Source organism: Phyllobates terribilis, unplaced genomic scaffold (assembly GCF_046119375.1).
Source record: "Phyllobates terribilis strain yellow unplaced genomic scaffold, ASM4611937v1 Scaffold_13__5_contigs__length_258822181, whole genome shotgun sequence".
Classification (NCBI taxonomy): domain Eukaryota; kingdom Metazoa; phylum Chordata; class Amphibia; order Anura; family Dendrobatidae; genus Phyllobates; species Phyllobates terribilis.
Genome location: NW_027362773.1, coordinates 102,307,287 through 102,333,092, shown reverse-complemented (window position 1 = coordinate 102,333,092; position 25,806 = coordinate 102,307,287). Strand labels below are relative to the sequence as shown.

The window sequence follows — 25,806 nt, the reverse complement described above, 5'->3', positions numbered from 1 at the left end:
TGTAAAATTAATGATGGATTCCACCTTTAGTTTCTAGAAGAAAAAAAAAATCATCATAATAATATAATAATAAAAACAACAATATAATAATAATATTAATCATAGAAATACAACTACAATAATAATATAATAAAACAATATTAATAAAATAATGATATAATAGAAATAATATTAAAATAATGATAATAAAAACAACAATACAATACTACTACAAGATCAGATCCTACTGCAGTTCACATTAGGCGTCTCCCCTGTGTGACAGGCAGCAGCTGAGTGGCCGGTGACAGGCGGGAGGCGAGGCTCCGGGCACAGAGTCACAGTCACTGTCAGTGTCAGTGTCACCAGCAGCGGCAGGATGATCGGCAGCGTCCTCGTCACCGGCTCTAATCGTGGGATCGGCTTTGAGCTGATTAATAAGTTTCTGTGCAGATCGCAGCCTCCGCAGAAGATCTTCGCAACCTGCAGGAATCCAGAAGGAGCCCGGAGTGAGGTGAGGACCCGGGGCCCCTGCACATGGATCACCGGGATCTACTGATTAACCAGAACTTACAGCTGCGGGCGGGGGAGGGTGCGTCAAATGTCAGGTGCGACCGGAGGACCTGGCCGGGGGCGATCAGCAGCCGATCTGGTCTGTAGGGACAGACAGCTAATGGCCTTTCTACAGAAATATGTTATGTTATACAAATATATCTAGATAGATATATATATATATATATATATATATATATATATATATATATATATGCACATGTATAGAACTTAAAAGAAAGTAGAATAAAACAATAGAATACATGTAATGTCTATACACATATATGTATATAAATACAATAGAAATGAATATATAAATATACTGTGGTGACACACACACACACGCTTTATATACACTGCTCAAAAAAATAGGGCTATTCCAGAGAAATTATTTAGTTTTTTATTATATATATATATATGTACACTGCTCAAAAAAATAAAGGGAACACTGAAATAACACATCCTAGATCTGAATGAATGAAATATTCTCATTGAATACTTTGTTCTGTATAAAGTTGAATGTGCTGACAACAAAATCACACAAAAATCATCAATGGAAATCAAATTTATTAACCAATGGAGGCCTGGATTTGGAGTCACCCCCAAAATTAAAGTGGAAAAACACACTACAGGCTGATCCAACTTTGATGTAATGTCCTTAAAACAAATCAAAATGGGGCTCAGTATTGTGTGTGGCCTCCACGTGCCTGTATGACCTCCCTACAACGCCTGAGCATGCTCCTGATGAGGTTGTGGATGGTCTCCTGTGGGATCTCCTCCCAGACTTGGACTAAAGCATCCGCCAACTCCTGGACAGTCTGTGGTGCAACGTGACGTTGGTGGATGGAGCGAGACATGATGTCCCAGATGTGCTCAATTGGATTCAGGTCTGGGGAACGGGCGGGCCAGTCCATAGCTTCAATGCCTTCATCTTGCAGGAACTGCTGACACACTCCAGCCACATGAGGTCTGGCATTGTGCTGCATTAGGAGGAACCCAGGGCCAACCGCACCAGCATATGGTCTCACAAGGGGTCTCAGGATCTCATCTCGATACCTAATAGCAGTCAGGCTACCTCTGGTGACAACATGGAGGGCTGTGCGGCTGACTCGCCCCCTGGGCCTAGTGTGGACGTGTGTGGGATACCCGGAGCCGGGTCTTTGGGGGTTGTAGAATCCGTGGCGGTGACCCGGTCCCGTGGCTCAGGGTGGTCAGGCCGATGGCGGTATTTTGTGGGGGTTTTAGCTTAATTGTCCGACTACGCCACCCGTGGATTGCGGTCAGCGCGGACCGCCGCTGCAAGGCAGACCACTGGGGCTGATGGTGTGTGCAGCTGAGGTAGTGTGACTCCCCACGGGAGTGGAGCCCCAGGGCAGTGTAGTTGATGGTGAGGGTGATAGTGCACGGGAGTCCCAGCACTAGTAGTGCTGGTGCAGCAATGAAGCAGGAACGACTCAGAGTCTTTGCAGTACAGTTCAGGGTCTTTACTGGTGATATTAAGGCAGATCCTCCCGGGAGTACTGGCTAACATAAGGGGCCTGGTCAGTCTGCGAGCAAACAGGAGTTCCCCTGGCCAGGTGGAGTTGTAGGCCTCCCCGTCTATCTGCACTCTTTCTGGCTACCTTGCTGTAAGCGGGTAGAAGTAGCCCACGTCCCTGGGTAATACTGTGTGGTGCTCACCCGTATGGCTGGTGACTTGGGGCCTTCTGTTAGCCTCCGCTCCTGGATGGCGGTGCTGGTCCCTTCCTTGTGACTGAGCCTCCGGGCTTCTATGGCCAGAGGACCTGGAATCCCCTGCCGGCTGGTTTCTGCTGCTGGGTGAATATCAGTCCCCACAGCCTCGGACTCCTGTGTCCGGTTCCTAGATTCTTCTGCCAGGGAGAGCTATATCTCTGCTTAGCTTCCAGCCCCTGGTCTTCTGCTCCTACAGAGCTCCTGCTGTAACTCTCCCTGTGTCTGGAACTGTCTCCAGGCTCTGACTGAACTCACTAATCCCGCCCCAGACCCAGTTTATAAGGGCAGATTCCTCCCCTCCCAGGTCTGGGCAGGAAGTGTTGCATGCTTAGGGCTACTGACCAGAGAAACCTCCCACTTGCTCTCAGACATAATATTTCTATTACTGTGGCAACCAGACCTCTGGGGTGCCACACGGCCCTCCAAAGAAATGCCACCCCACACCATTACTGACCCACTGCCAAACCGTTCAAGCTGAAGGATGTTGCAGGCAGCCGATCGCTCTCCACGGCGTCTCCAGACTCTGTCACGTCTGTCACATGTGCTCAGTGTAAACCTCCTTTCATCTGTGAAGAGCACAGGGTGTCAGTGGTGACTTTGCCAATCCTGGTGTTCTGTGGCAAATGCCAAGCGTCCTGCACCGTGTTGGGCTGTGAGCACAACCCCCATCTGTGGACGTCGGGCCCTCATACGACCCTCATGGAGTCAGTTTCTAACCGTTTGTGCAGACACATGCACATTTGTGGCCTGCTGAAGGTCATTTGGCAGAGCTCTGGCAGTGCTCCTCCTGTTCCTACTTGCACAAAGGCGGAGGTAGCGGTCCTGCTGCTGGGTTGTTGCCCTCCTACGGCCCCCTGTACTGTCCTGTCTCCTGGTAGCGCCTCCAGCCTCTGGACACTACGCTGACAGACACAGCAAACCTTCTTGCTACAGCTCGCATTGATGTGCCATCCTGGATGAGCTGCACTACCTGAGCAACTTCTGTGTGTTGTAAAGTCCGTCTCATGCTACCACGATTGTGAAAGCACAACCAACATTCAAAAGTAACCAAAACATCAGCCAGAAAGTATTGGTACTGAGATGTGGTCTGTGGTCCCCACCTGCAGAACCACTCCTTTATTGAGGGTGTCTTGATAATTGCCAATAATTTCCATCTATTGTCTATTCCATTTACACAACAGCATGTGAAATTGATTGTCAATCAGTGTTGCTTCCTAAGTGGACAGTTTGATTTCACAGAAGTTTGATTGACTTGTAGTTATATTCTGTTGTTTAAGTGTTCCCTTTATTTTTTTGAGCAGTGTATATATATATATATATATATATATATACACACGCATACAGTACAGACCAAAAGTTTGGACACACCTTGTCATTTAAAGGTTTTTCTGTATTTTCATGATTTTGAAAATTGTACATTCCCACTGAAGGCATCAAAACTATGAATTAACACATATGGAATTATATACTTAACAAAAAAGTGTGAAACAACTGAAAATATGTCTTATATTCTAGGTTCTTCAAAGTAGCCACCTTTTGCTTTGATGACTGCTTTGCACACTCTTGGCATTCTCTTGATGAGCTTCAAGAGGTAGTCACCGGAAATGGTTTTCACTTCACAGGTGTGCCCTGTCAGGTTTAATAAGTGGGATTTCTTGCCTTATAAATGGGGTTGGGTCCATCAGTTGTGCTGTGCAGAAGTCTGGTGGATACACAGCTGATAGTCCTACTAAATAGACTGTTAGAATTTGTATTATGGCAAGAAAAAAGCAGCTAAGTAAAGAAAAACGAGTGGCCATCATTACTTTAAGAAATGAAGGTCAGTCAGTCCCAAAAATTGGGCAAACTTTGAAATTGTCCCCAAGTGCTTTTGCAAAAATCATCAAGTGCTACAAAGAAACTGGTTCACATGAGAACCGCCCCAGAAAAGGAAGACCAAGAGTCACCTCTGCTTCTGAGGATAAGTTTATCTGAGTCACCAGCCTCAGAAATCGCAGGTTAACAGCAGCTCAGATTAGAGACCAGGTCAATGCCACACAGAGTTCTAGCAGCAGACGCATCTCTTCAACAACTGTTAAGAGGAGACTTTGTGCAGCAGGCCTTCATGGTAAAATAGCTGCTAGGAAACCACTGCTAAGGACAGGCAACAAGCAGAAGAGACTTTTTTGGGCTAAAGAACACAAGGAATGGACATTAGACCAGTGGAAATCTGTGCTTTGGTCTGATGAGTCCAAATTTGAGATCTTTGGTTCCAACCACCGTGTCTTTGTGCGACGCAGAAAAGGTGAACGGATGGACTCTACATGCCTGGTTCCCACCGTGAAGCATGGAGGAGGAGGTGTGATGGTGTGGGGGTGCTTTGCTGGGGACACTGTTGGGGATTTATTCAAAATTGAAGGCATACTGAACCAGCATGGCTACCACAGCATCTTGCAGCGGCATGCTATTCCATCCGCTTTGCGTTTAGTTGGACCATCATTTATTTTTCAACAGGACAATAACCCCAAACACACCTCCAGGCTGTGTAAGGGCTATTTGACCAAGAGGGAGAGTGATGGGGTGCTACGCCAGATTACCTGGCCTCCACAGTCACCAGACCTGAACCCAATCGAGATGGTTTGGGGTGAGCTGGACCGCAGAGTGAAGGCAAAAGGGCCAACAAGTGCTAAGCATCTCTGGGAACTCCTTCAACATTGTTGGAAGACCATTTCCGGTGACTACCTCTGGAAGCTCATCAAGAGAATGCCAAGAGTGTGCAAAGCAGTCATCAAAGCAAGAGGTGGCTACTTTGAAGAACCTAGAATATAAGACATATTTTCAGTTGTTTCACACTTTTTTGTTAAGTATATAATTCCACATGTGGTAATTCATAGTTTTGATGCCTTCAGTGTGAATGTACAATTTTCATAGTCATGAAAATACAGAAAAATCTTTAAATGAGAAGGTGTGTCCAAACTTTTGGTCTGTACTGTATATGTATATATGTGTATACATATGTGCGTGTGTGTATGTTATAATATATATATAAAATATATGTGCATATATATCTACATATACAGGTGCATCTGACTAAATTAGAATATCATCAGAGAGTTACTTTATAATTAGAATACTTTATAACAACAGCTTGAAAAATGTTTTTAAAATCTGAAATGTATGTTCAGTAAATGCCCTCATTACTTGGTCGGGGCTTCTTGTGCATCATTTGCTGCATCAATGCGGCAATGTGGCATGGAGGCGATCAGCCTGTGGCACTGCTGAGGTGTTATGGAAGCCCAGGTTGCTTTGATAGCAGCCTTCAGCTCGTCTGCATTGTTGGGTCTGGTGTCTCTCATCTTCCTCTTGACAATACCCCATAGATTCTCTATAATAGATTCTCCATGGGATTAAGGTCAGGCGAGTTTGCTGCCAATCAAGCACAGTGATACTGTTGTGTGTAAACCAGGTATCGGTACTTTTGGCAGTGTGGACAGGGGCCACTGAGCAACAGTCCAGGTCTTCTCCTTGGCCCAGGTAAGACGCTTCTGGTGTTGTCTATTGGTCATGAGTGGTCATGAGGAATGTGACACTTGTAGCCCATGTCCTGGATACATCTGTGTGTGGTGGCTCTTGAAGCCATGACTCCAGCAGCAGTCCACTCCTTGTGAATCTCCCCCAAAGTTTTGAATGGCCTTTTCTTAACAATCCTTTCAAGGCTGCGGTTATCCCGGTTGCTTGTGCACCTTTTTCTATCACACTTTTTCCTTCCACTCAACTTTCCATCAATATGCTTGGATACAGCACTCTGAACAGCCAGTTTCTTTAGCAATGACCTTTTGTGGCTTACCCTCCTTGTGGAGTGTGTCAATGACTGCCTTCTGGACAACCGTCAAGTCAGCAGTCTTCCCCATGATTGTGGAGCCTACTGAAACAGACTAAGGGACCTTTTTAAACGCTTAGGAAGCCTTTGCAGGTGTTTTTTGTTAATTATTCTAATTTACTGAGATAATGACTTTTGTGTTTTCATTGGCTGTAAGCCATAACCATCAACATTAACAGAAATAAACACTTGATATAGATCACTCTGTTTGTAATGACTCTATAGAATATAGGAGTTTCACTTTTTGTATTGAAGAACTGAAATAAATTAACTTTTTGATGATATTCTAATTTAGTGACATGCACCTGTATGTATACATACATAAACACACCACAGTATATATATAGTGGGATTTCTACTTACTTCAGTGCGTCGGGAGACAAAACAGGAAGCATTGTCATTTAAATGTCCATGTCGGTTTATTACTTCATAAACCGTCCACCAGCAAAAGGAAAATAAACAGCCTTCAGTGTAGGCAAAACAAAGAAAAACAGTCCTTTAGGTCACTGCCCCACTATCAATATTCGATCAGTATTTTTTCAGGAGTGGGAAACAAAACCAGGTGAGGAACAGAGAAAAGGTATAATAGAAACAAGTCACTAATTCTGTTTTGGCTCCCCACTCCTGCGAAAAAATACTGACCAAATACTGATAGTGGGGCCCGTGGCCTAAGGCAAAGTCTCTGGTTAGCCAGTCCTGTGGTCACACAGGCTGGATAGCATCCAGTACACTGGCTCAGTCTGGAGATAACAACACACAGGAGACCTTCTCCCTCCATACACAGACCATGTGCCAAACAATGGCCTCCATTTTAACTTGTTAACCACACCCAGAGGTGAGGTATGTGGGCAGCCAGACCCGCCCATCTCTCAGGTTGCCCGTAAAACCTGGCCCAGATGCCCCAAACAATCCTCTTAGTGCTATGTGCACTAGAGCAACAGGATTACATCACAGATGACAACAATCTCTGTGACACATACCTCCCATCAACTATGTGTCCGTGAGCTACCTTACCATATGTATATGTATATTTGGTTTATTCTTTTTTCCTTGTATTCTGTTTCCATTTTTTGGCAACTAATACAAGGATCACAAAACCTGACCTGTGTGTGTAGCTCCATATTAAAGTGATGGGATATTTACATCGCCCCATGGTTTCTTATGGGGACAAATTCTGCACTCATGAACTAATAGACTCACTGCTTTTTTATTTGTGGGCTGTTAGCTGAGAATGGATCGCTCTATTACACAGTTGTCATGCTCCAGCAGTACTGCTCAGAGTCACAGAATCTGTGTCTGGCTGTTTGCCCCTCATCAGTATAGAGCAAGGTCTGGCTGACAGGGTGTAACACCCTTGAAGCACCAGGTCGGGTGTTTCAGAGAAAACATGCTTTGAAGATCCCAGATCTTCTAAGCGCAGCTGCAGGTGATTGATAGGTTTCTCCTATAGCGAAAGATCTGTCAATCATCTACAGCAGCGCTCAGATCTTTAAAGTATGTTTGCTCTGAAATGCCAAACCGTTTGCAAAGTGTCCAGGACTGGTGTAAAAATGCAAAAAAGTCCTGAAATGAATCCGACCCTATGCGTTTAGCATTTTATATTGTCTCTGTTGTTCCGAGGAGAAATGGCACATTACGTTGTGTAATAGATATTATTTAAGGGGTTTTATCAAAATTGTAAGGTTTCCCCTAACCATAGGATCGCTGGGGGTCTGACCGCTGGGTTGGGATGAGAATGGGACATCTGTTGAGTCTTGTCTTGAATGGAGGTGCCCAGGCTCTATTCATTGTGTATGGGACTGCCAGAGAAAACTTAGCTATATCCAGCAGTTCCATTGTCAATGAATGGAGAGGAGGCCACAGAATACTTTGCAATTTTAGGAAAACTTCTGTAAGCGAAGGCATGGAGAAAGTTGAAGAGTCATATAGCCAGCACTATCTTCCTTGCCACAAGTTTGGTAACTGCTCCAAACTTTGGTACCTGGAGCCACAAAGCCCCATTATAGCAATTTAGTTGCAGTGGTACAACAACATTTAGGATGGGTCTAGTTGAAAGGCAACCGGACTCTTCTCTCCTTATTCTGGCACAAAAATCATGTACAAAAATAAAATATAACTTAATTATCCGGTGAATCCTAGAGGCAGATATCACAACAGTCAAGAATTTCCGAGAAATAAGCTAGCGAGCGGTGGCTCGTAGTTCAAGCCAGACCAGCCATGTGCGCCCCATGTTAGTTTTCTCCGCACCACCAATAATATTTCTAATTTTTTTTTCCAGGAACTAAGGAATTTGGCTTCCAAGCATAGCAATATTGTGCTGCTTCCTCTGGGTGAGTGAACTCAAAAATTATATGCGGAATAATGTGCACCTTTTTTTTTTTTAGAATTCTTTATTTAAGGAGAAAGTTCAGAATTGACAAATAACAATATGATTAATATACTCATATGTCACGAAACAATGGCCACTTCCCAATGATAATATAACCACAACAAAAGATATCACGAATAAGGCTGTCCTTCTTAGGAAGATATCATAGACTATTATTAAAATATATCACTCTTTATTTCATCCATATTAAAAAGGTTACATAATAAAATTACAGAGACTTCCCCTGAAAAACAACTAACTCCTTCATTAATACATTTATCAAGCTAGTTCATGTAGGTTTTGTATACAGTGCAGCCACTCAATTGTGCAAAACAGCAAAAAGTGCAAATGCAAGTACAAAATAGTATACTGGCCTGAGGGCTGTACTGCTAACCTCTGCTGACATCCACTGACATCTCTATATACACGGTATGTTAAATGTAAGGAGTCATACTTACAAGGGTTATGCTGACATGTATTGCAGAGGGTTGTTAGAGCTCGTCCCCGACGACGCTGTTTCGCCAATGTGCTTCTTCTAAGGGAGCTCTCCATGCAGGTGAAACAAGCCATCCTTAAGCTGCAAAAACAGAAAAAACCCATCTGAGAAATTGCTACAATATTAGGAGTGGCAAAATCTACAGTTTGGTACATCCTGAGAAAGAAAGAAAGCACTGGTGAACTCATCAATGCAAAAAGACCTGGGCGCCCACGGAAGACAACAGTGGTGGATGATTGCAGAATAATCTCCATGGTGAAGAGAAACCCCTTCACAACAGCCAACCAAGTGAACAACACTCTCCAGGAGGTAGACATATCAATATCCAAATCTACCATGAAGAAGAAGACTGCATGAAAGTAAATACAGAGGGTTCACTGCACGGTTCAAGCCACTCATAAGCATCAAGAATAAAAAGGCTAGACTGGACTTTGCTAAAAAAACATCTAAAAAAGCCAGCACAGTTCTGGAAGAACATTCTTTGGACAGGTGAAACCAAGATCAACCTCTATCAGAATGATGGAAAGAGAAAAGTATGGCGAAGGCATGGTATAGCCCATGATCCAAAGCATACCACATCATCTGTAAAACACGGCGGAGTCAGTGTGATGGCTTGGGCATGCATGGCTGCCAGTGGCACTGGGTCACTAGTGTTTATTGATGATGTGACACAGGACAGAAGCAGCCGAATGAATTCTGATGTATTCAGAGCCATACTGTGTGCTCAGATCCAGCCAAATGCAGCCAAACTGATTGGTCGTCGTTTCATACCACAGATGGACAATGACCAAAACCATAAAGCCAAAGCAACCCAGGAGTTTATTAAAGCAAAGAAGTGGAATATTCTTGAATGGCCAAGTCATTCACCTGATCTCAACCCAATTGAGCATGCATTTCACTTGTTAAAGACTAAACTTCAGACAGAAAGGCCCACAAACAAACAGCAACTGAAAACCACCGCAGTAAAGGCCTGCCAGAGCATCAAAAAGGAGGAAATACTGCGTCTGGTGATGTCCATGAGTTCAAGACTTCAGGCAGTCATTGCCAACAAAGGGTTTTCAACCAAGTACTAGAAATGAACATTTTATTTACAATTATTTAATCTGTCCAATTACTTTTGGTCCCTTTAAAAACAGGGTGGCACATGTTAAGGAGCTGAAACTCCTAAACCCTTCATCCAATTTTAATGTGGATACCCTCAAATGAAAGCTGAAAGTCTGAACTTCAACTGCATCTGAATTGTTTGGTTTAAAATTCATTGTGGTAATGTCTAGAACCAAAATTAGAAAAATGTTGTCTCTGTCCAAATGTATATGGACCTAACTGTATATAGAGAACGAGAAGCAGAAGAGAAGGAAAGCAGAAGAAGAATCACAAACAACAGTTGACAGAGGAAGGAAAGAAGGGAGGGAGAGGTTGTAGAAGAGAAGAAGGGGAAGGGGGGTGAAGAACCCACCAGCAGAATAATATGCACCTTTTAAAATGTACTTATTAAAACCTCTCCAAAAGACCACTTCTATGAGAAGATTGCCCCTTTATTTAGATCAGGTTTAGCAACAGATTTTTATTTCAATCACATACTATGCATATTGGTCATCATCTGAGTGTACCAAATTCTCCACTTAATAGTACTATTAGTATTATTTATTATTATAGCGCCATTTATTCCATGGCGCTTAACATGTGAAAAAGGGGTATACACAGCAAAAACAATTACAAAAATCTTGAACAAAAACGCAACGTCAAACTGGTTCAGAGGGGGAGAGGACCCTGACCGCGAGGGCTCACAGTCTACAAGGGATGGGTGAGGATACAGTAGATGAGGGTAGAGCTGGTCGTACAGCGGTATGGTGGAGCGAAGGTTACTGCAGATTGTAGGCTTGTCGGAAGAGGTGGGTCTTAAGGTTCATTTTGAAGGTTTCCATGGTAGGCGAGAGTTTGATATGTTGGGGTAGAGAGTTCCAGAGTAGGGGGGAAGCACGGGAGAAATCTTGTATGCGATTGTGGGAAGGGGAGATAAGAGGGGAGTAGAGAAACAGATCTTGTGAGGATCGGAGGTTGCGTGCGGGTAAGTACCGGTGTAACGGGTCTGGGAGGTGGAACCTCTGAGCAACTATACAAAGGGGCAGTCCTTGTAAGGAAGCGGGTGGCTCCCAGGGTAGGCGGGCAGGTAGTCACGGCTAGTGACGGGGACAGTCTCTGGGTAGAAGGGCAGGAGGTCACGGCAAGTGACGGGGACAGTCTCTGGGTAGAAGGGCAGGAGGTCACGGCAAGTGACGGGGACAGTCTCTTGACAGGCGGGTGGTCACGGCAAGTGATGGCTAAGCCTCCAGACAGGCTAGCAGGTGGGTAGCAGGTGGACGCTCCCAGGTGAGCGGGCAAGAGTCTCTGGACAGGCAGGTGGTCACAGCAAGTGACGGCTAAGCCTCCAGATAGGCTAGCAGGCAGGTAGCAGGTGGACGCTCCCAGGTGAGCGAGCAAGAGTCTCTGGACAGGCAGGTGGTCACAGCAAGTGACGGCTGAGCCTCCAGGTAGGCTAGCAGGCAGATAACAGGTGGACACTCCCAGGTGAGCGGGTAAGAGTCTCTGGACAGGCAGGTGGTCACAGCACGTGAGGGCAGAGCCTCCAGGTAGGCTAGCAGGCAGGTAGCAGGCGGACGCTCCCTGGTGAGCGGATAAGAGTCTCTGGACAGGCAGGTGGTCACAGCACGTGACGGCAGAGCCTCCAGGTAGGCTAGCGGGCAGGTAGCAGATGAGCGCTCCCAGGTGAGCGGGCAAACAGATCCATAGACAGACTGGCAGGGCTGGTAGGCAGACTGTCGGACCGCAGGAATGTAAGCAGAAAGACAAGTATCAGGCAGGTATCAAGCAGGATTCTGGCAGGTAACTGGCAGGTATCTGGTTACGGAACCTGAGGACTGAAGCAGAGTGATAGGCTATGCAACAACATTGCTCGGGCACCTCCATTTTGGAGGAGGTGCCTTATATATGGTGAGGTCCTCCGGCCATTGGCCGGGGACTCCTTAGGACGGCGCGCGCGGCCCCTTTAAGAGAGGGGGAGCGCGCGCGCGCGCTCCCTAAGCACAGTGGCCGGGAGGCAGCGCGCGCTGCCAGCAGAGCGGGAGGAAGACGCCGGGCACGGAGCGGAGAGGTGAGGGGAACAGCGTCCCTGCCTAGCAGGAGGCAGGGACGCCGACTCTACAGTACCCCCCCCTTTAGGCCCCCCTTTTTTAGGCTAGACAGAAATTTATCAAGGATGAGAGGGGCAGGGATGTTCTCTCGGGGCTCCCACGTTCTCTCCTCAGGACCAAACCCCTTCCAATCTACTAGAAAAAAAGGTTTTTCCTCTTACCCTTTTGGTGGCCAGAATGTTCTCTACCTCAAACTCGTTTTCAGCGGAAACCGGAGCAGGAGGCGTACCTGTAGACATGGAGAAAGAGTTAAGTACCACGGGTTTGAGGAGAGATACATGGAAGGAGTTAGGGATCCGCAAGTTGGCCGGGAGTTTCAATTTATAGGCCACCGGGTTGATTTGTTTGATAACTTCCAGTGGGCCGATGAACCGAGGCCCTAACTTGTAGGAAGGAATCTTGAGCCGGACATACTTGGACGAGAGCCAGACTTTATCTCCAGGACGGAATTGTGGAGGATCCAGGCATTTTTTGTCAGCGTGTTTTTTCATCCGCTCGGACGACTGAAGGAGTGCGGATCGGGTACTCTCCCAAATGGAGGAGAATTCGCTAACGAGAGATTCCGCAGCCGGATTGTCCACCGAGGTGGAGACGGGAAATGGGATCCGAGGATGCTGACCGAAGACTACAAAAAACTGGGATTTGGAGGAAGATTCGCTCTCTTGATTATTGTAAGAGAACTCGGCCCATGGTAGGAGATCCACCTAGTCTGAATGGTGGGCATTAACGAAGTGCCGGAGGTAACTGGTCAGGATTTGATTGATCCGCTCCACTTGACCATTGGACTGTGGGTGGTAAGCGGAGGAGAAGTCCAGGGTGACATCAAGCAGCTTACATGTGGCTCTCCAGAAGCGTGAGGTGAACTGAACCCCACGATCCGACACGATGTGGAGGGGCAGGCCATTGAGACGGAAGATGTGGCGGATAAAGTCTTTAGCCAGCTCAGGTGCAGACGGGAGGCCCGGCAGGGGAATGAAGTGAGCCATCTTGGAAAAGCGGTCAGCGACCACCCAAATGACCGTACAACCGGCAGAGACAGGGAGATCCGTTATAAAGTCCATAGCTATATGCTGCCACGGGGCAGCAGGTACTGAAAGAGGAAGGAGGCGACCGGCTGGCAGGTGTCTCGGAACCTTGTTGCGGGCGCAGGACACACAGGCTGAAACAAAGTCTATTACGTCCTTGTGCAGGGTAGGCCACCAGTAATGCCGGGTAATAAGCTGGAGGGTCTTTTTCTGACCGGCGTGGCCAGCTAGCTTAGACGAGTGACCCCAGTGTAGGACCTTCTTCCGATCAGGTACTGTTACGAACGTCTTACCGGGAGGGAGACGATTTAGATTCACGGGGGCCACCTGCATTACTCTGGCGGGATCAATGACGTGCTTAAGCTCCTCCTCTAGATCAGACATCAGGAAGGATCGGGACAAGGCGTCACCTTTGATGTTTTTGTCTGCCGGGCGAAAATGAAGAACGAAATCAAAGCGGGCAAAAAACAAGGACCACCGGGCTTGGCGCGGGTTAAGTCTCTGGGCGCTCTGGAGGTAAGCCAAGTTCTTGTGATCCGTGTAAATAATTACCGGGTGAAGAGCCCCCTCGAGCAGGTAACGCCACTCCTCTAGTGCCAGCTTAATAGCCAATAACTCTCGGTCTCCTATAGAATAATTGCGCTCAGAAGGGGAGAAGAGTTTGGAGAAGAAGCCGCAAGTTACCATTCTTCCGGAAGACGACTTTTGGGTAAGTACCACTCTGGCTCCAGAGGAGGAGGCGTCCACTTCCAGGAATAATTGTTTGTTGCCGTCCGGACGATGCAGCACTGGGGCGGAAGAGAAAGCCTGTTTTAAGGAAAGAAAGGCTTCCTCTGCTTCGGGCGGCCATTCTCTGGGATTAGTGCCCTTACGGGTGAGCGCAGAGATTGGGGCAGTCCGGGAAGAGAAGTGCGGTATGAAGAGGCGGTAGTAGTTGGCGAAGCCCAGGAACCGCTGAATAGCCTTCAACCCTTCTGGTCGGGGCCACTTCTGGATGGCAGACAGTTTCTCAGGATCCATTCGTAGGCCGGTCTGAGAGATTATGTAGCCCAAAAACGGAAGCGAGGTCTGCTCAAAGAGGCACTTCTCATATTTAGCGTAGAGGTGGTTCTGCCTGAGCCCGAGCAGGACCTGACGAACATCCCTCCAGTGAGTGAGAAGATCCGGAGAGAAGACCAAGATGTCGTCCAGGTACACCACTACGCAGGAGTAGAGAAGGTCCCGGAAGATGTCATTGACCAACTCTTGAAAGACGGCGGGAGCGTTACAGAGACCGAAGGGCATTACCAGGTATTCATAGTGGCCGTCCCGGGTGTTGAATGCCGTCTTCCATTCATCCCCCTGACGGATACGGACCAGGTTATACGCCCCACGAAGGTCCAGCTTGGTGAAGATTCTAGCCCCCCTCAGACGGTCAAATAATTCCGGAATGAGCGGAAGGGGGTATTTATTCTTCGCCATGATTTGGTTAAGGCCTCTATAGTCTATACAGGGACGGAGTGAGCCATCCTTCTTTTTGACGAAGAAGAAGCCTGCTCCCGCCGGGGAGGTCGATTTCCGGATAAATCCCCGGGCCAGATTCTCCTCAATATATTCAGACATGGACCGGGTCTCAGCAGCGGACAAAGGGTAAATACGCCCACGGGGAGGAGTAGCGCCGGGCATCAGGTCGATTGGGCAGTCGTATGGTCTATGAGGGGGTAATGTCTCTGCCTCCTTTTTATTAAAGATGTCCGCATAAGACCAATAGGGAACCGTAAGACCAGGTAGATTGGCTGGGGTAGGAGAAGGACGAGCAGGATGAACGGGAACTAAACAAGTCTTATGGCAGTCCTGTCCCCAGCGAAGGACTTCTCCGGTCTGCCGATCAAGCACGGGTGCATGTTTCTGAAGCCAAGGTAGGCCTAGCAAGAGGGCGTGAGAGAGTCCAGGCAGAACATGAAAGAAGATGCTCTCTGAGTGCAGCATTCCCACCTGCAGGGTTATGGATTCAGTGATGAGTTGGATGGGATGTGGTAAGAGGCCCCCATCTACGGCAGCGACAGATAAGGGTACAGCTAGAGGTTTGGTGGGAATGCGGTATTTCTCTACCAGGGACTGAGAAATGAGATTTCCGGCAGCTCCAGAGTCAAGTTGGGCTAGTTCAAAATAACGGTTCTCCCCGCAGATGATAGAGACCGACAGCAACAGAGATGGAGAGGGTTTACTCTTATCTAGGACGACCTCTCTGAGCGATCCTAGACACAGGCGTTTCCCGACCTCTCCGGGCAGGAACGAATCCGGTGCTCCTTACTGCCACAGTAGAAGCAGCTCCCCTCGGCTCGGCGTAACTCTTGACGGGTCTTGACCATCTTGGTCTGGTCGACCTGCATAGGCTCGGGTGAGTGCGCCTGGGGAGTAACGGGAGAAGTGACGGGTTTCTGGAAGGTAGGGGCTAGACGTGGAAACCTCCTCTCACGGGTGACCTCTTTGGCGCGCTCCTGGAACCGGATGTCAATCCGGGTGGCAAGAGTTATTAAGTCGTCGAGAGTGGTAGGAATGTCCCGACCGGCGAGTTCATCTTTAATACGGCCGGACAGAACCTCCCAAAAGACAGACACCAGGGCGTCGTTATCCCAGGCCAGCTCCGAAGCAAGGGTACGGAACCGTATGGCATATTGGCCCACGGTGAGATTTCCTTGACGAAGGCGTAGCAGAGATGATGCGGATGAGGTCTTCCGTCCTAGTTCGTCGAAGACTTTCCGGAAAGCCGTGAGAAAGGCTGGCAGGTTGGACACCAGGGGGTCTCCTCTCTCCCATAGAGGATTTAGCCAAGCCAGTGCCTCTCCTGTGAGATGGGACATGATGAAGGCTACTTTGGCTCAGTCGGTGGAAAACTGGTGTGCCAACAGTTCGAAGTGCAGAGTGCACTGGTTAATGAAGCCCCGTGCCTGGCTGGGATCTCCGCCAAAACGAGGAGGAGCGGAGAGGGGGGGACCGGGAAGAGATGCCATGGTGTTGATGGGCTGCAGCGGTGCCGGGGTAGTAAGTGTGCGTGTGGAGGCAGCTCCCAAAGAGGTAGACAATGTGTCCAGGTGGGAGTTAACACTACGCAGGTGACTCAGGATGGACTCCTGTTGAGACCTCTGATGGGAAAGTTCATGACATAAGTCCGAGAGTGAGGGAGCTTGGGTGCCACCGGGTTCCATGGCCCGAGCAAACTGTAACTGATCTGGGACGTGGAACCTCTGAGCAACTATACAAAGGGGCAGTCCTTGTAAGGAAGCGGGTGGCTCCCAGGGTAGGCGGGCAGGTAGTCACGGCTAGTGACGGGGACAGTCTCTGGGTAGAAGGGCAGGAGGTCACGGCAAGTGACGGGGACAGTCTCTGGGTAGAAGGGCAGGAGGTCACGGCAAGTGACGGGGACAGTCTCTTGACAGGCGGGTGGTCACGGCAAGTGACGGCTAAGCCTCCAGACAGGCTAGCAGGCGGGTAGCAGGTGGACGCTCCCAGGTGAGCGGGCAAGAGTCTCTGGACAGGCAGGTGGTCACAGCAAGTGACGGCTAAGCCTCCAGATAGGCTAGCAGGCAGGTAGCAGGTGGACGCTCCCAGGTGAGCGGGTAAGAGTCTCTGGACAGGCAGGTGATCACAGCACGTGACGGCAGAGCCTCCAGGTAGGCTAGCAGGCAGGTAGCAGGCGGACGCTCCCTGGTGAGCGGATAAGAGTCTCTGGACAGGCAGGTGGTCACAGCACGTGACGGCAGAGCCTCCAGGTAGGCTAGCGGGCAGGTAGCAGATGAGCGCTCCCAGGTGAGCGGGCAAACAGATCCATAGACAGACTGGCAGGGCTGGTAGGCAGACTGTCGGACCGCAGGAATGTAAGCAGAAAGACAAGTATCAGGCAGGTATCAAGCAGGATTCTGGCAGGTAACTGGCAGGTAACTGGCAGGTATCTGGTTACGGGACCTGAGGGCTGAAGCAGAGTGATAGGCTATGCAACAACATTGCTCGGGCACCTCCATTTTGGAGGAGGTGCCTTATATATGGTGATGTCCTCCGGCCATTGGCCGGGGACTCCTTAGGACGGCGCGCCCTAAGCACAGTGGCTGGGAAGCAGCGCGTGCTGCCAGCAGAGCGGGAGGAAGACGCCGGGCACGGAGCGGAGAGGTGAGGGGAACATCGTCCCTGCCTAGCAGGAGGCAGGGACGCCGACGCTACAACCGGGAGACTAGGTCAGAGATATATGGAGGAGAAAGGTTGTGGATGGCTTTGTATGCCATGGTTAGGGTTTTGAACTGGAGTCTCTGGGCAATGGGGAGCCAGTGAAGCGTTTGACAGAGAGGAGAGGCTGGGGAATAGCAGGGGGACAGGTGGATTGGTCGGGCAGCAGAGTTTAGGATAGATTCGAGGGGTGCGAGAGTGTTAAAGGGGAGGCCACAGAGCAGGTGGTTGCAGTAGTCGAGGCGGGAGATGATGAGGGCGTGCACTAGTGTTTTTGCAGATTCGTGGTTGAGGAATGTGCGGATCCGGGAGATGTTTTTGAGTTGGAGTCGGCAGGAAGTAGAAAGGGTATGGATATGTGTCCCAGGCCGAAAGTGTAGCTGGAGAAGAGCAGGGGTCCTAGGACTAAACCTTGGAGGACACAGACAGATAGGGGGCGAGGTGAGGAGGTGGCGTGTGAGTGAGAAACACTGAAAGTCCTGTCTGTTAAGTATGAAGAGATCCAAGATAGGGCCAAGTCTTTGATACCAAGAGATGATAGAGTCTGTAGTAAGAGGGAATGGTTCACTGTGTCAACGGCAGATGACAGGTCCAGGAGGAGGACAGAGTAGTGTCGCTTGGATTTGCCGGTTAGTAGGTCGTTGGTGACTTTAGTCAGGGCAGTTTCAGTGGAGTGGTGCAGTCGGAATCCAGATTGTAAGCGGTCAAAGAAGAAGCAGGAGTAGAGGTGGGAGGACAGTTCAAAATGGATGAGTTGTTCGAGTAGTTTTAAGGCATAAGGGAGAAGTGATATGGGGCGATAGCTAGTCAGAGAGGATGGGTCAAGGGATGGCTTTTTGAGGATGGGTGTGATCGAGGCATGTTTGAAGCATGAGGGGAAGACACCAGTTGTTAGTGACAGGTTATAGAGGTGGGTTAGAGTTGGGATGAAGACTGTAGTAAGGTTAGGGATAAGGTGGGATGGGATAGGGTCAAGTTCACAGGTGGTGAGGTATGAGTTGTTGAGTAAGGAGGAAATTTGATCTTCTGGATTTTCCGGATATAGTATCCCCATAATGGTGACACATTTTTCTCTCCGGCCCTTTACATGTGGCTCCCCCAGCTGTTGGGAGCAGTAGATATTGTTATATCTAATGGCACCAGGAAGGTCCTTCGAATTTGGTGCTAGTGGGAGCCCAGCAGTGACGGACAGTTGGGCTCACAATGTAATGGGCCGGATTGGAAATAACTCTAACATAACCCCTATGGTGCTATTATCTATGCTAATTATGGCATCTAAACGGTTAGACATAAACGGTCATCTTCTGTTACCTCGTTGACGCCCAAGATGGCAAATACGGGAGCTTAACTCTTATTGTACTGGTACTACACCCTCAAATTGCTCCATAGCTTTTATCCAGTTATTCCTACAATGTGTTGGAGATGTTAAGACCCTAGAACCACTCTTTGAGTAGAAAGATGGTTCTATCGCAACCATACCTGCACCAATTAGGGACTCTTTGAAGATGGGAGGCCTTTTTTTGGGGGGTAGATAAAGAAAGGAGCGAACATTATGGGCTTGAATTTCTTCACATATGAAATTTATCAGGTCACGATTCAGCAGATGAATTTACTGGGGACTTGAAGAAGAAGAGACTGCGAAAAAAGTAACAGATGGGGTAAAACTTGGCTCAGTGTCCACACCAACTGAGATGGTAGCAAGAGAACAAACTTATAAATTATTTGGAATCCATACAACTAAATAATTTAAAGCCTCCAGAGCTCAATTAAGTTAAAAGGAATCTTCTCGGGAGTGTTGGAGGGGGAGTATTAATAGGACACTAAGGGACTCAGACTTTTCAGAATAAATTATAAAATTGGAGAGGTGTGAAAATTTTGGCCAAAATGATGGCAATTTGTATGTCTGAGTCAACTTAATAAAATCTCCTAATGTCCGGGTTGCTAGTACCTTCCTGAGAAAAGGTTCTGGGTTGAAGACAAAGATGAATGGCGATAGAGAGCAGTGGGTCAGATGTCATTATATATTTGGTAAAGGAATAACTGCATTGACTTTAGTTGAGACAGTGGAGCTAACACATCATAGGGCAAAGACCGATGTGTCACAAAACAGAAAAAGAGTGTCCATCCAACCTTCTCAACATCTGTGGATTGGAGACATTTGGTGATCTTCTTGGTGAGAGCATTGTAAACTTCATTGGGCAGGATTGAGAGTGTTCTTGGGTGGAACTTGAAGCCTCTAGAACCCAACGAAGTTAAAAGCAATCTTATAGGGAGTGTTGAAGGGGGAAGTAATAATGAGACACTTAAGGTCTCAGACTTTTCAGAATAAATTATAAAATTGGAGAGTTTTGCAAATTTTGGACATAATTATGGCAATTTGTATGTCTAAGTCAACTTAATAAAGTCTCCTAATGTCCAGACTGGCTAATAGCTTCCAAAGAAAAGGCTCTGAGTTGAAGACCAAGATCAGTGGGAATAGAGAGTAGTGGGTCAGATGTCATTATATATTTGGTATAGGGATAACTACATTGTCTAGTTGAGACAGTGGAGCTAACGCATCACAGAACAAAGACTGATGTGTCGCAAAATAGAAAGAGTGTCCAACCAGCCTTCTCAACATCTCCAGATAGGAGGCATTTGGGGATCTTCTTGGTGAGAGCGATGTGAACTACATTGGACAGGATTGAGGGTGTTCTTGGGTGGGACTTGGGCCAGGACTTAAACAGCCCGAATTTAAGTATTAAGTATCGGGTTCCAGTTTTATGTGGATCCAGCGATTTATCCTGTTTGATATACTTGCGGTCAGGATGGATTTCTTCATAACTGCTTCATAGTTGTTTTTGCCTTCCTCTAGATCAGCGTTTCTCAAACTCCAGTCCTCACGGCACCCAACAGATCATGTTTTCAGCATCTCCTTAGCATTGCACAGGCGTGAGAGCCTGTGGCAATTTCTGATGACTTGATGATAATTCCATCACATGTGGAATCTAAGGAAATCCTGAAATCATGATCTGTTGGAGGCCCTGAGGACTAGAGTTTGGGAAACGCTGCTCTACATCAACTTGGTAGGACTAAAAGTTAGACTTTATAGACTTGCACCTTACCCTTATCGGTTATCTATTTATGTCAACTCAAAGGCTAATAAAACAGTTTTCTGGAAAGCCAATTAACCTGTAGTCTGGGAATTTAGCCCCAAGAAACCTACAATAACTCAGGTAGATTATGCAGATATTTTCCATGGTTGGACATGTATCTGGGAATCGAGTGCTGCAAGGCAACCGGGCTAACCACTGAGACAGGATAAAAATGTGCTCAAATTTAACATTTCTATCTGTTCATTTTTAAAATATCTTTGTTGGAATTCACAGATGCCACGAATATCGAGAGCGTGAATAAAGCTGTAGTAGAAGTTGAAAAATATCTAAATGGCTCTGGGTTAAATTTGCTAATCAACAATGCTGGTGTGATGTCTAATGAAAACCTGGACAAGGTTGATGCTGATGAAATGATTGATACGTTCAAAACAAATGTGGTTGGACCCCTGCAAGTAAGCCAGGTAATAAACTAAGCTCAGTTTTTCTTTGTTGTGGCAAATTTATTCAAGATTTATTTTCGAAATTTTTGTGAGTCATTTCAATATATCTGAATCTGGCTGTTTCTGCATTCGGATGAAAGAGACGAAATAGACTCACACATAATGTTGAAATAAAATAATCCGGTTTATTGAACTAATAATGAAAAATACACCAAAGAGAGTATAAAAAATAAAAAATCTAAAAGATATCAAAAGATGTACAATATTTCAAATAATATTATCAACAGATATATCCAAGTAATAAACATGCATTATACTCAGCCTCCAGACCTGGGGGAGTCATCCTCTGTTCTCCAGCCCCGAGGCCCAGACTCATGAGGGCAGACTTTCCATCCTGCAGTTTCCTTTGGACTCCACTGTTCTTTTTCTAATCCTAACTTTTATACCCCCCGTCCTTGACTCCTGACGATGGGCAGAAAACCAAGATGAGCATAGATTTTTCTAGAATTGATAAACAAAAGTATTTTGTGATGCAAATGTCCTAAAGTAATGATTTAGGAATGTAGTCCATTACCTGGCAGTCCCTGGTACCCCCCTTTTGCAAAAGCTAAATCAAAGTTGAAACTAAGAATATTAAAGTGATAGAATCAAACTAAGCCATTGAAGTAACCCTTTCCTATAAACTGTGGCGCTATTGTCGGCACCCCTGCATGGTTCTCCTTCCCCCCTCCATGCAGGGACGCCAGCATACTCACTGCCCTGGCCGCATGGCGTGGTCCCCGGCATGCTCCCTGTCTTCTGCTGTAGTGAGTGCCGCTGTTCCCTGCAGCACTTCTAGTGTGCATGTGCTCCCCTACTCTTAAAGGAGCAGCGCGCACATAGTAAAATGCCCCCAGCCAATGGCTGGGAGGGATATAGTAACACCAGTAGACCTGCAAGATAGCTCCCAGCCAATAGCTGGGAGGCATCTTGTATATAAGGCTCCCTCCCCTGTAGGGAGGTGCCAAGCAACACAGTGAATCATTAGGTAGTGTGGTAGTCTACTAATGAGTTGTAAGGTCCCCTATTCCTGGTGAGGTCAGTGTCCTGAACCCTTAGTCCCTGGTCCTAATGCGGCCCACCCTGAACCCGTAGTCCCTGGTCCTTGTGTGGCCCATCCTGAACCCATAGTCCCTGGACCCTGTGTGACCAGTCCTGAACCCATAGTCCCTGGTCCTAGTGTGGCCAGTGCCTGAACCTCATCCCCTGGTCCTTGTTCGGCCAGTCCCTGAATCAGTATCTGAGACCCATGTGTCTGACTGTGTGCCTATCTGAGTACTCCGTATATCAGGACTGCTACAACCAGTCTCTGAATCAGCCCTGTCTGAGAATCTGTGTCAGTAACTGTTCTACAGAGGATCCAGAACTTAGTAGTCTAAACAGAGCCCTAGTCCTATCTGTGTTTGAATACCTGACCCTAGAGGTCAGCAGCTGCAGTATCGGGGACTGCCTAGGAGTGTTACCTGGCAGCTACCTGAAGCCAAGGCTGACTCCACCATAAGTATATGGTATAATGGGCCCCACGTAGTCCTCCATATAGAATAATGGGCCCCACGTAGTCCTCCATACAGTATAATTGTCCCTACATAGTCCTCCATATAGAATAATGGCCCTACATAGGGGTGGTGGTTCTGGTGTCGCGGGCAATGTAAAACCACCCTGCGGGACAGATTTGGCCCACGGGCCAGATTTTGACATCCCTGGTTTGGAAGGATGTCGTCTGCTTACTTGTATATGTTCTTTTCTAGGCTTTTTACCCATTGTTGAAAAAATCTGCAGAAGAGAATGCAGAGAAACCTTTAGGCTGCATGAAAGCTGCTGTCGTTAATGTGTCTTCTCTGCTGGGATCTATTGAAAGAACCCCGTTGATCTTTCAACCTGAGAAACAAGTCATCTCATACCGAGTCAGCAAGGTACAGTAACAAATCCACAGGTCACAGACACAAATCCCGAGTTCCTGAGTAAGAAACAAAAGTCTAGCAACAAATATTCCAACCCTTTGTGAGGCCTTTTTACTTTGTTTTTTTGGGATTTCGGGAACCCCCATCAATCTTGAGAATGAATGTGTGGCACTGTGGTTCCTTCTCGGCAAAGAAGTTGTACTGGCCACTTGACTTGGCAAGAAACTACATCCGGCTCCATTCTCTTAACTAGAAATTACTCTGTTTCCGGAATCCACTGTGCAAGATATGAAGCAAGACACCAGACCTTTTCATTCTTAGGATCAGTGGTGGTCCCAGAGGTCGGACTCCCTCTGATTATAAAGTGATGGCATATCCTTTGTGCATTTGTAACATCTGTCAGAGGCCTTTAGGCTCAAGAAAAGCCACCTCAGACAGACTTGGTGCTAGCCAGATGCCAGAGGAACCCTTCCTTCACCCTTTAGCTTTTGTACAGGTATCTGGTCTTACAACGGGGTCCACTGGATTGCTTCCACAAAAGGGCTGCTGGACAGTGAAGCGAATCAGAGACCAGAGAAGTCAAGATATCTCAGTCAGAACCAGGGTGGCAGTCAAGGTACAAAATCAGAAGACAAAAGAGTGGTCAGGAAGCAAGCGACTGTCATGCTAGGTATGGGAAGGACCCAGCATATACGACAAGGGGAAGACCAGCAACTAGGGAAAGAGGGAGTGGAGACACCTAGGTAGATCTTACAACACCCTGGATTGTCCCTAAATAGGTTCCTCACCTATCGCCGAGCAGGATACCTAATCCCTAATTGACCCTAGAGCTAGGCCCTAGGTAGGGAGGGGAAGGGGTGAGCACTAGCCAGCCCCCATTGCAGCTAAAGACAAACAGGTAAACAGACAAGGGGATGCACTTAGCTTAGAGAAGACACCAGAGCAATCACAACGATCACAAAAGAACTCCAAGAAGGAAATAGTCGACTGCTAGAACTCCAGGCCTGAACAGAGAAAAATGCTTCTATCACTGGTGACTCCCTGAAGCACTGAGGGTTTTTAAATATCAAGCAAGGGTGTGTTAATTAGCATCAGAAGGTGGAGATCACCCCTGGGTCCTAGTGAGAGAAGGATGATGCAAAGATCATGAAGGTGTCTGCAAAGTGACCTACAGCCGGATCCAGAACGACTGTCTGTCAAACCTGATAAACCCCTGACAGCCATGGTCAGACAACAGGACTGAACCAGAAAAGATAAGCTTATAACTGGCAGTGAAAGTCAAAAGTTCAGGGGCTTAAATAGAAGACAGTACTGCCCAGGGCTCATAGAAATGACCTAGGAATTAAAAACATATCTACCTGACTGAGCAACACCAAAAGTTCCAGGAATTAAATAAGACTGTCGCGTCGCCTGCAACAAACGTGCAACGCTGGCCAGCTTCCGATGTGGAAACAGAGTGTTTAGTCACTGGCTTGGACATTCCAGCATTTCATCACTATATGCGATGGAAAAACTCTGTAGGATTGTAGGCATTATGAAAAGTCAGCACAAACTGTATGGAGACTGTATCCATAGAGCCAACCTATGTCATATATTTATTATTGTTATTATTATATGTCAGGGTGGTTTGCATTGAATAATATACAGTACATGCATTTCCTAAATAAATGATACCATACAAACATATTTCACCCTTCTTTTTACAGGCAGCCCTGAATATGCTTACGCGTGTGCAAGCCGAATCTTACAGAAAAGATGGTATTCTGTGCACAGCTCTTCACCCAGGCTGGGTTAAAACAGAGATGGGAACAGAGAGGGTGAGTTACAAGTCTGCACATAGTCATAGTGCCACCATCCTGCCTAGAAATATCGGTGCTACACTATTCATTATCTTCACTTTTCATACTATATATACTAATAATATAGCAATAATGCAAAACGCTATGTGTGGCAGAAAACACCATCCCCACCATCAGACATGGTGGCAGCATTCTGCTGTGGGGAGGCTTTTCTTCAGCAGGGGCAGGGAAGCTGGTCAGAGCTGATGGGAAGATGGATGGAGCTAAATACAGGGCAATCCTAGAGATAACTTAGAGGCTGCAAAGGACTTGAGACTGGGGTGTCGGTTCATCTTCCAGCAGGACAACAACCCTAAACATCCTACCAGAGATACAACAGCCGGCATCTGCCCTTTTTAGTGCAGGATAAGCTCCGGACTCCCCTCCTCCATGACGGATATTTATGTCATGGGGCGTGAAGGGGTCAACAAACCCAAAAAGGTAATATAGGGGGTCCTGCCAGATATATAACATTTCATTATTTTATTTTCTAGGCTCCTCTGACAACTCATGAAAGCGTGACTGGAATTATGGACGTTCTCAGTTCTCTCTCCGAGAAGCAGAATGGTCTCCTGGTGACCTGGGAAGGGAACGTAGTTCCCTGGTGACAACAAGATCAATGGCCACCGGGAAAAACGGACCTCAACAACCCCCCGGGGATCACTTGTTAGATGCAGCTGTAAATGCCAAAAAATAAAAATCTAATCATAATATTGTCCTGACTTGTGTTAATCTCCTCGTTTTGAACTATGTTGGATAAGAACGTTCACTACAGCTACAGCGTAACGCTGCAGCTGATCATCGGCTGCAGCGGTCACGAGATGCCTCCACTTTCTGCCTCAGTTGAGCTGTTAAACCACGCCCCCTTCCACTAAGCGCCACCCACTTTTCAGAATGGCTTAAAAAAGCCCAAATATATATATATTTTTTTTTTGCCTGACTACATCTTTATATGGTGGAAGCTGATTAATAATCATTTTAAGTTTGGATTCAATCTGGTGGAAAAAAAGAAGATATCAAATCAGGTTGATTGTAGTCACATCCGGCCCAGTCCTCACAAATTTGATCAAACTGACCCGATTTTTCAGAAAA

The 25,806-nt window shown here is 47.1% G+C and overlaps 1 protein-coding gene across 1 annotated transcript; it reads left to right on the top strand.

Annotated features, from left to right (window-relative positions):
• Window positions 1–265: 265 nt before the first annotated feature.
• Window positions 266–25,427, top strand: LOC141173845 (C-signal-like). Its single transcript, XM_073658322.1, has 6 exons — window positions 266–490; window positions 8,400–8,451; window positions 20,770–20,957; window positions 22,724–22,888; window positions 24,583–24,693; window positions 25,209–25,427. Exons 1-6 carry the CDS (start codon window positions 356–358, stop codon window positions 25,320–25,322), a joined length of 765 nt encoding a protein of 254 aa, XP_073514423.1. The 5' UTR covers window positions 266–355; the 3' UTR covers window positions 25,323–25,427.
• Window positions 25,428–25,806: the final 379 nt, after the last annotated feature.

Excerpts from the sequence above, each read along its gene's own strand:
- LOC141173845 (XM_073658322.1), top strand. The coding sequence starts at position 356 with ATGATCGGCAGCGTCCTCGTCACCGGCTCTAATCGTGGGATCGGCTTT. Across the intron at positions 20,958-22,723 it reads GACCCCTGCAAGTAAGCCAG|GCTTTTTACCCATTGTTGAA; the intron begins GTAATAAACTAA and ends GTTCTTTTCTAG. Across the intron at positions 24,694-25,208 it reads CAGAGATGGGAACAGAGAGG|GCTCCTCTGACAACTCATGA; the intron begins GTGAGTTACAAG and ends TTTATTTTCTAG.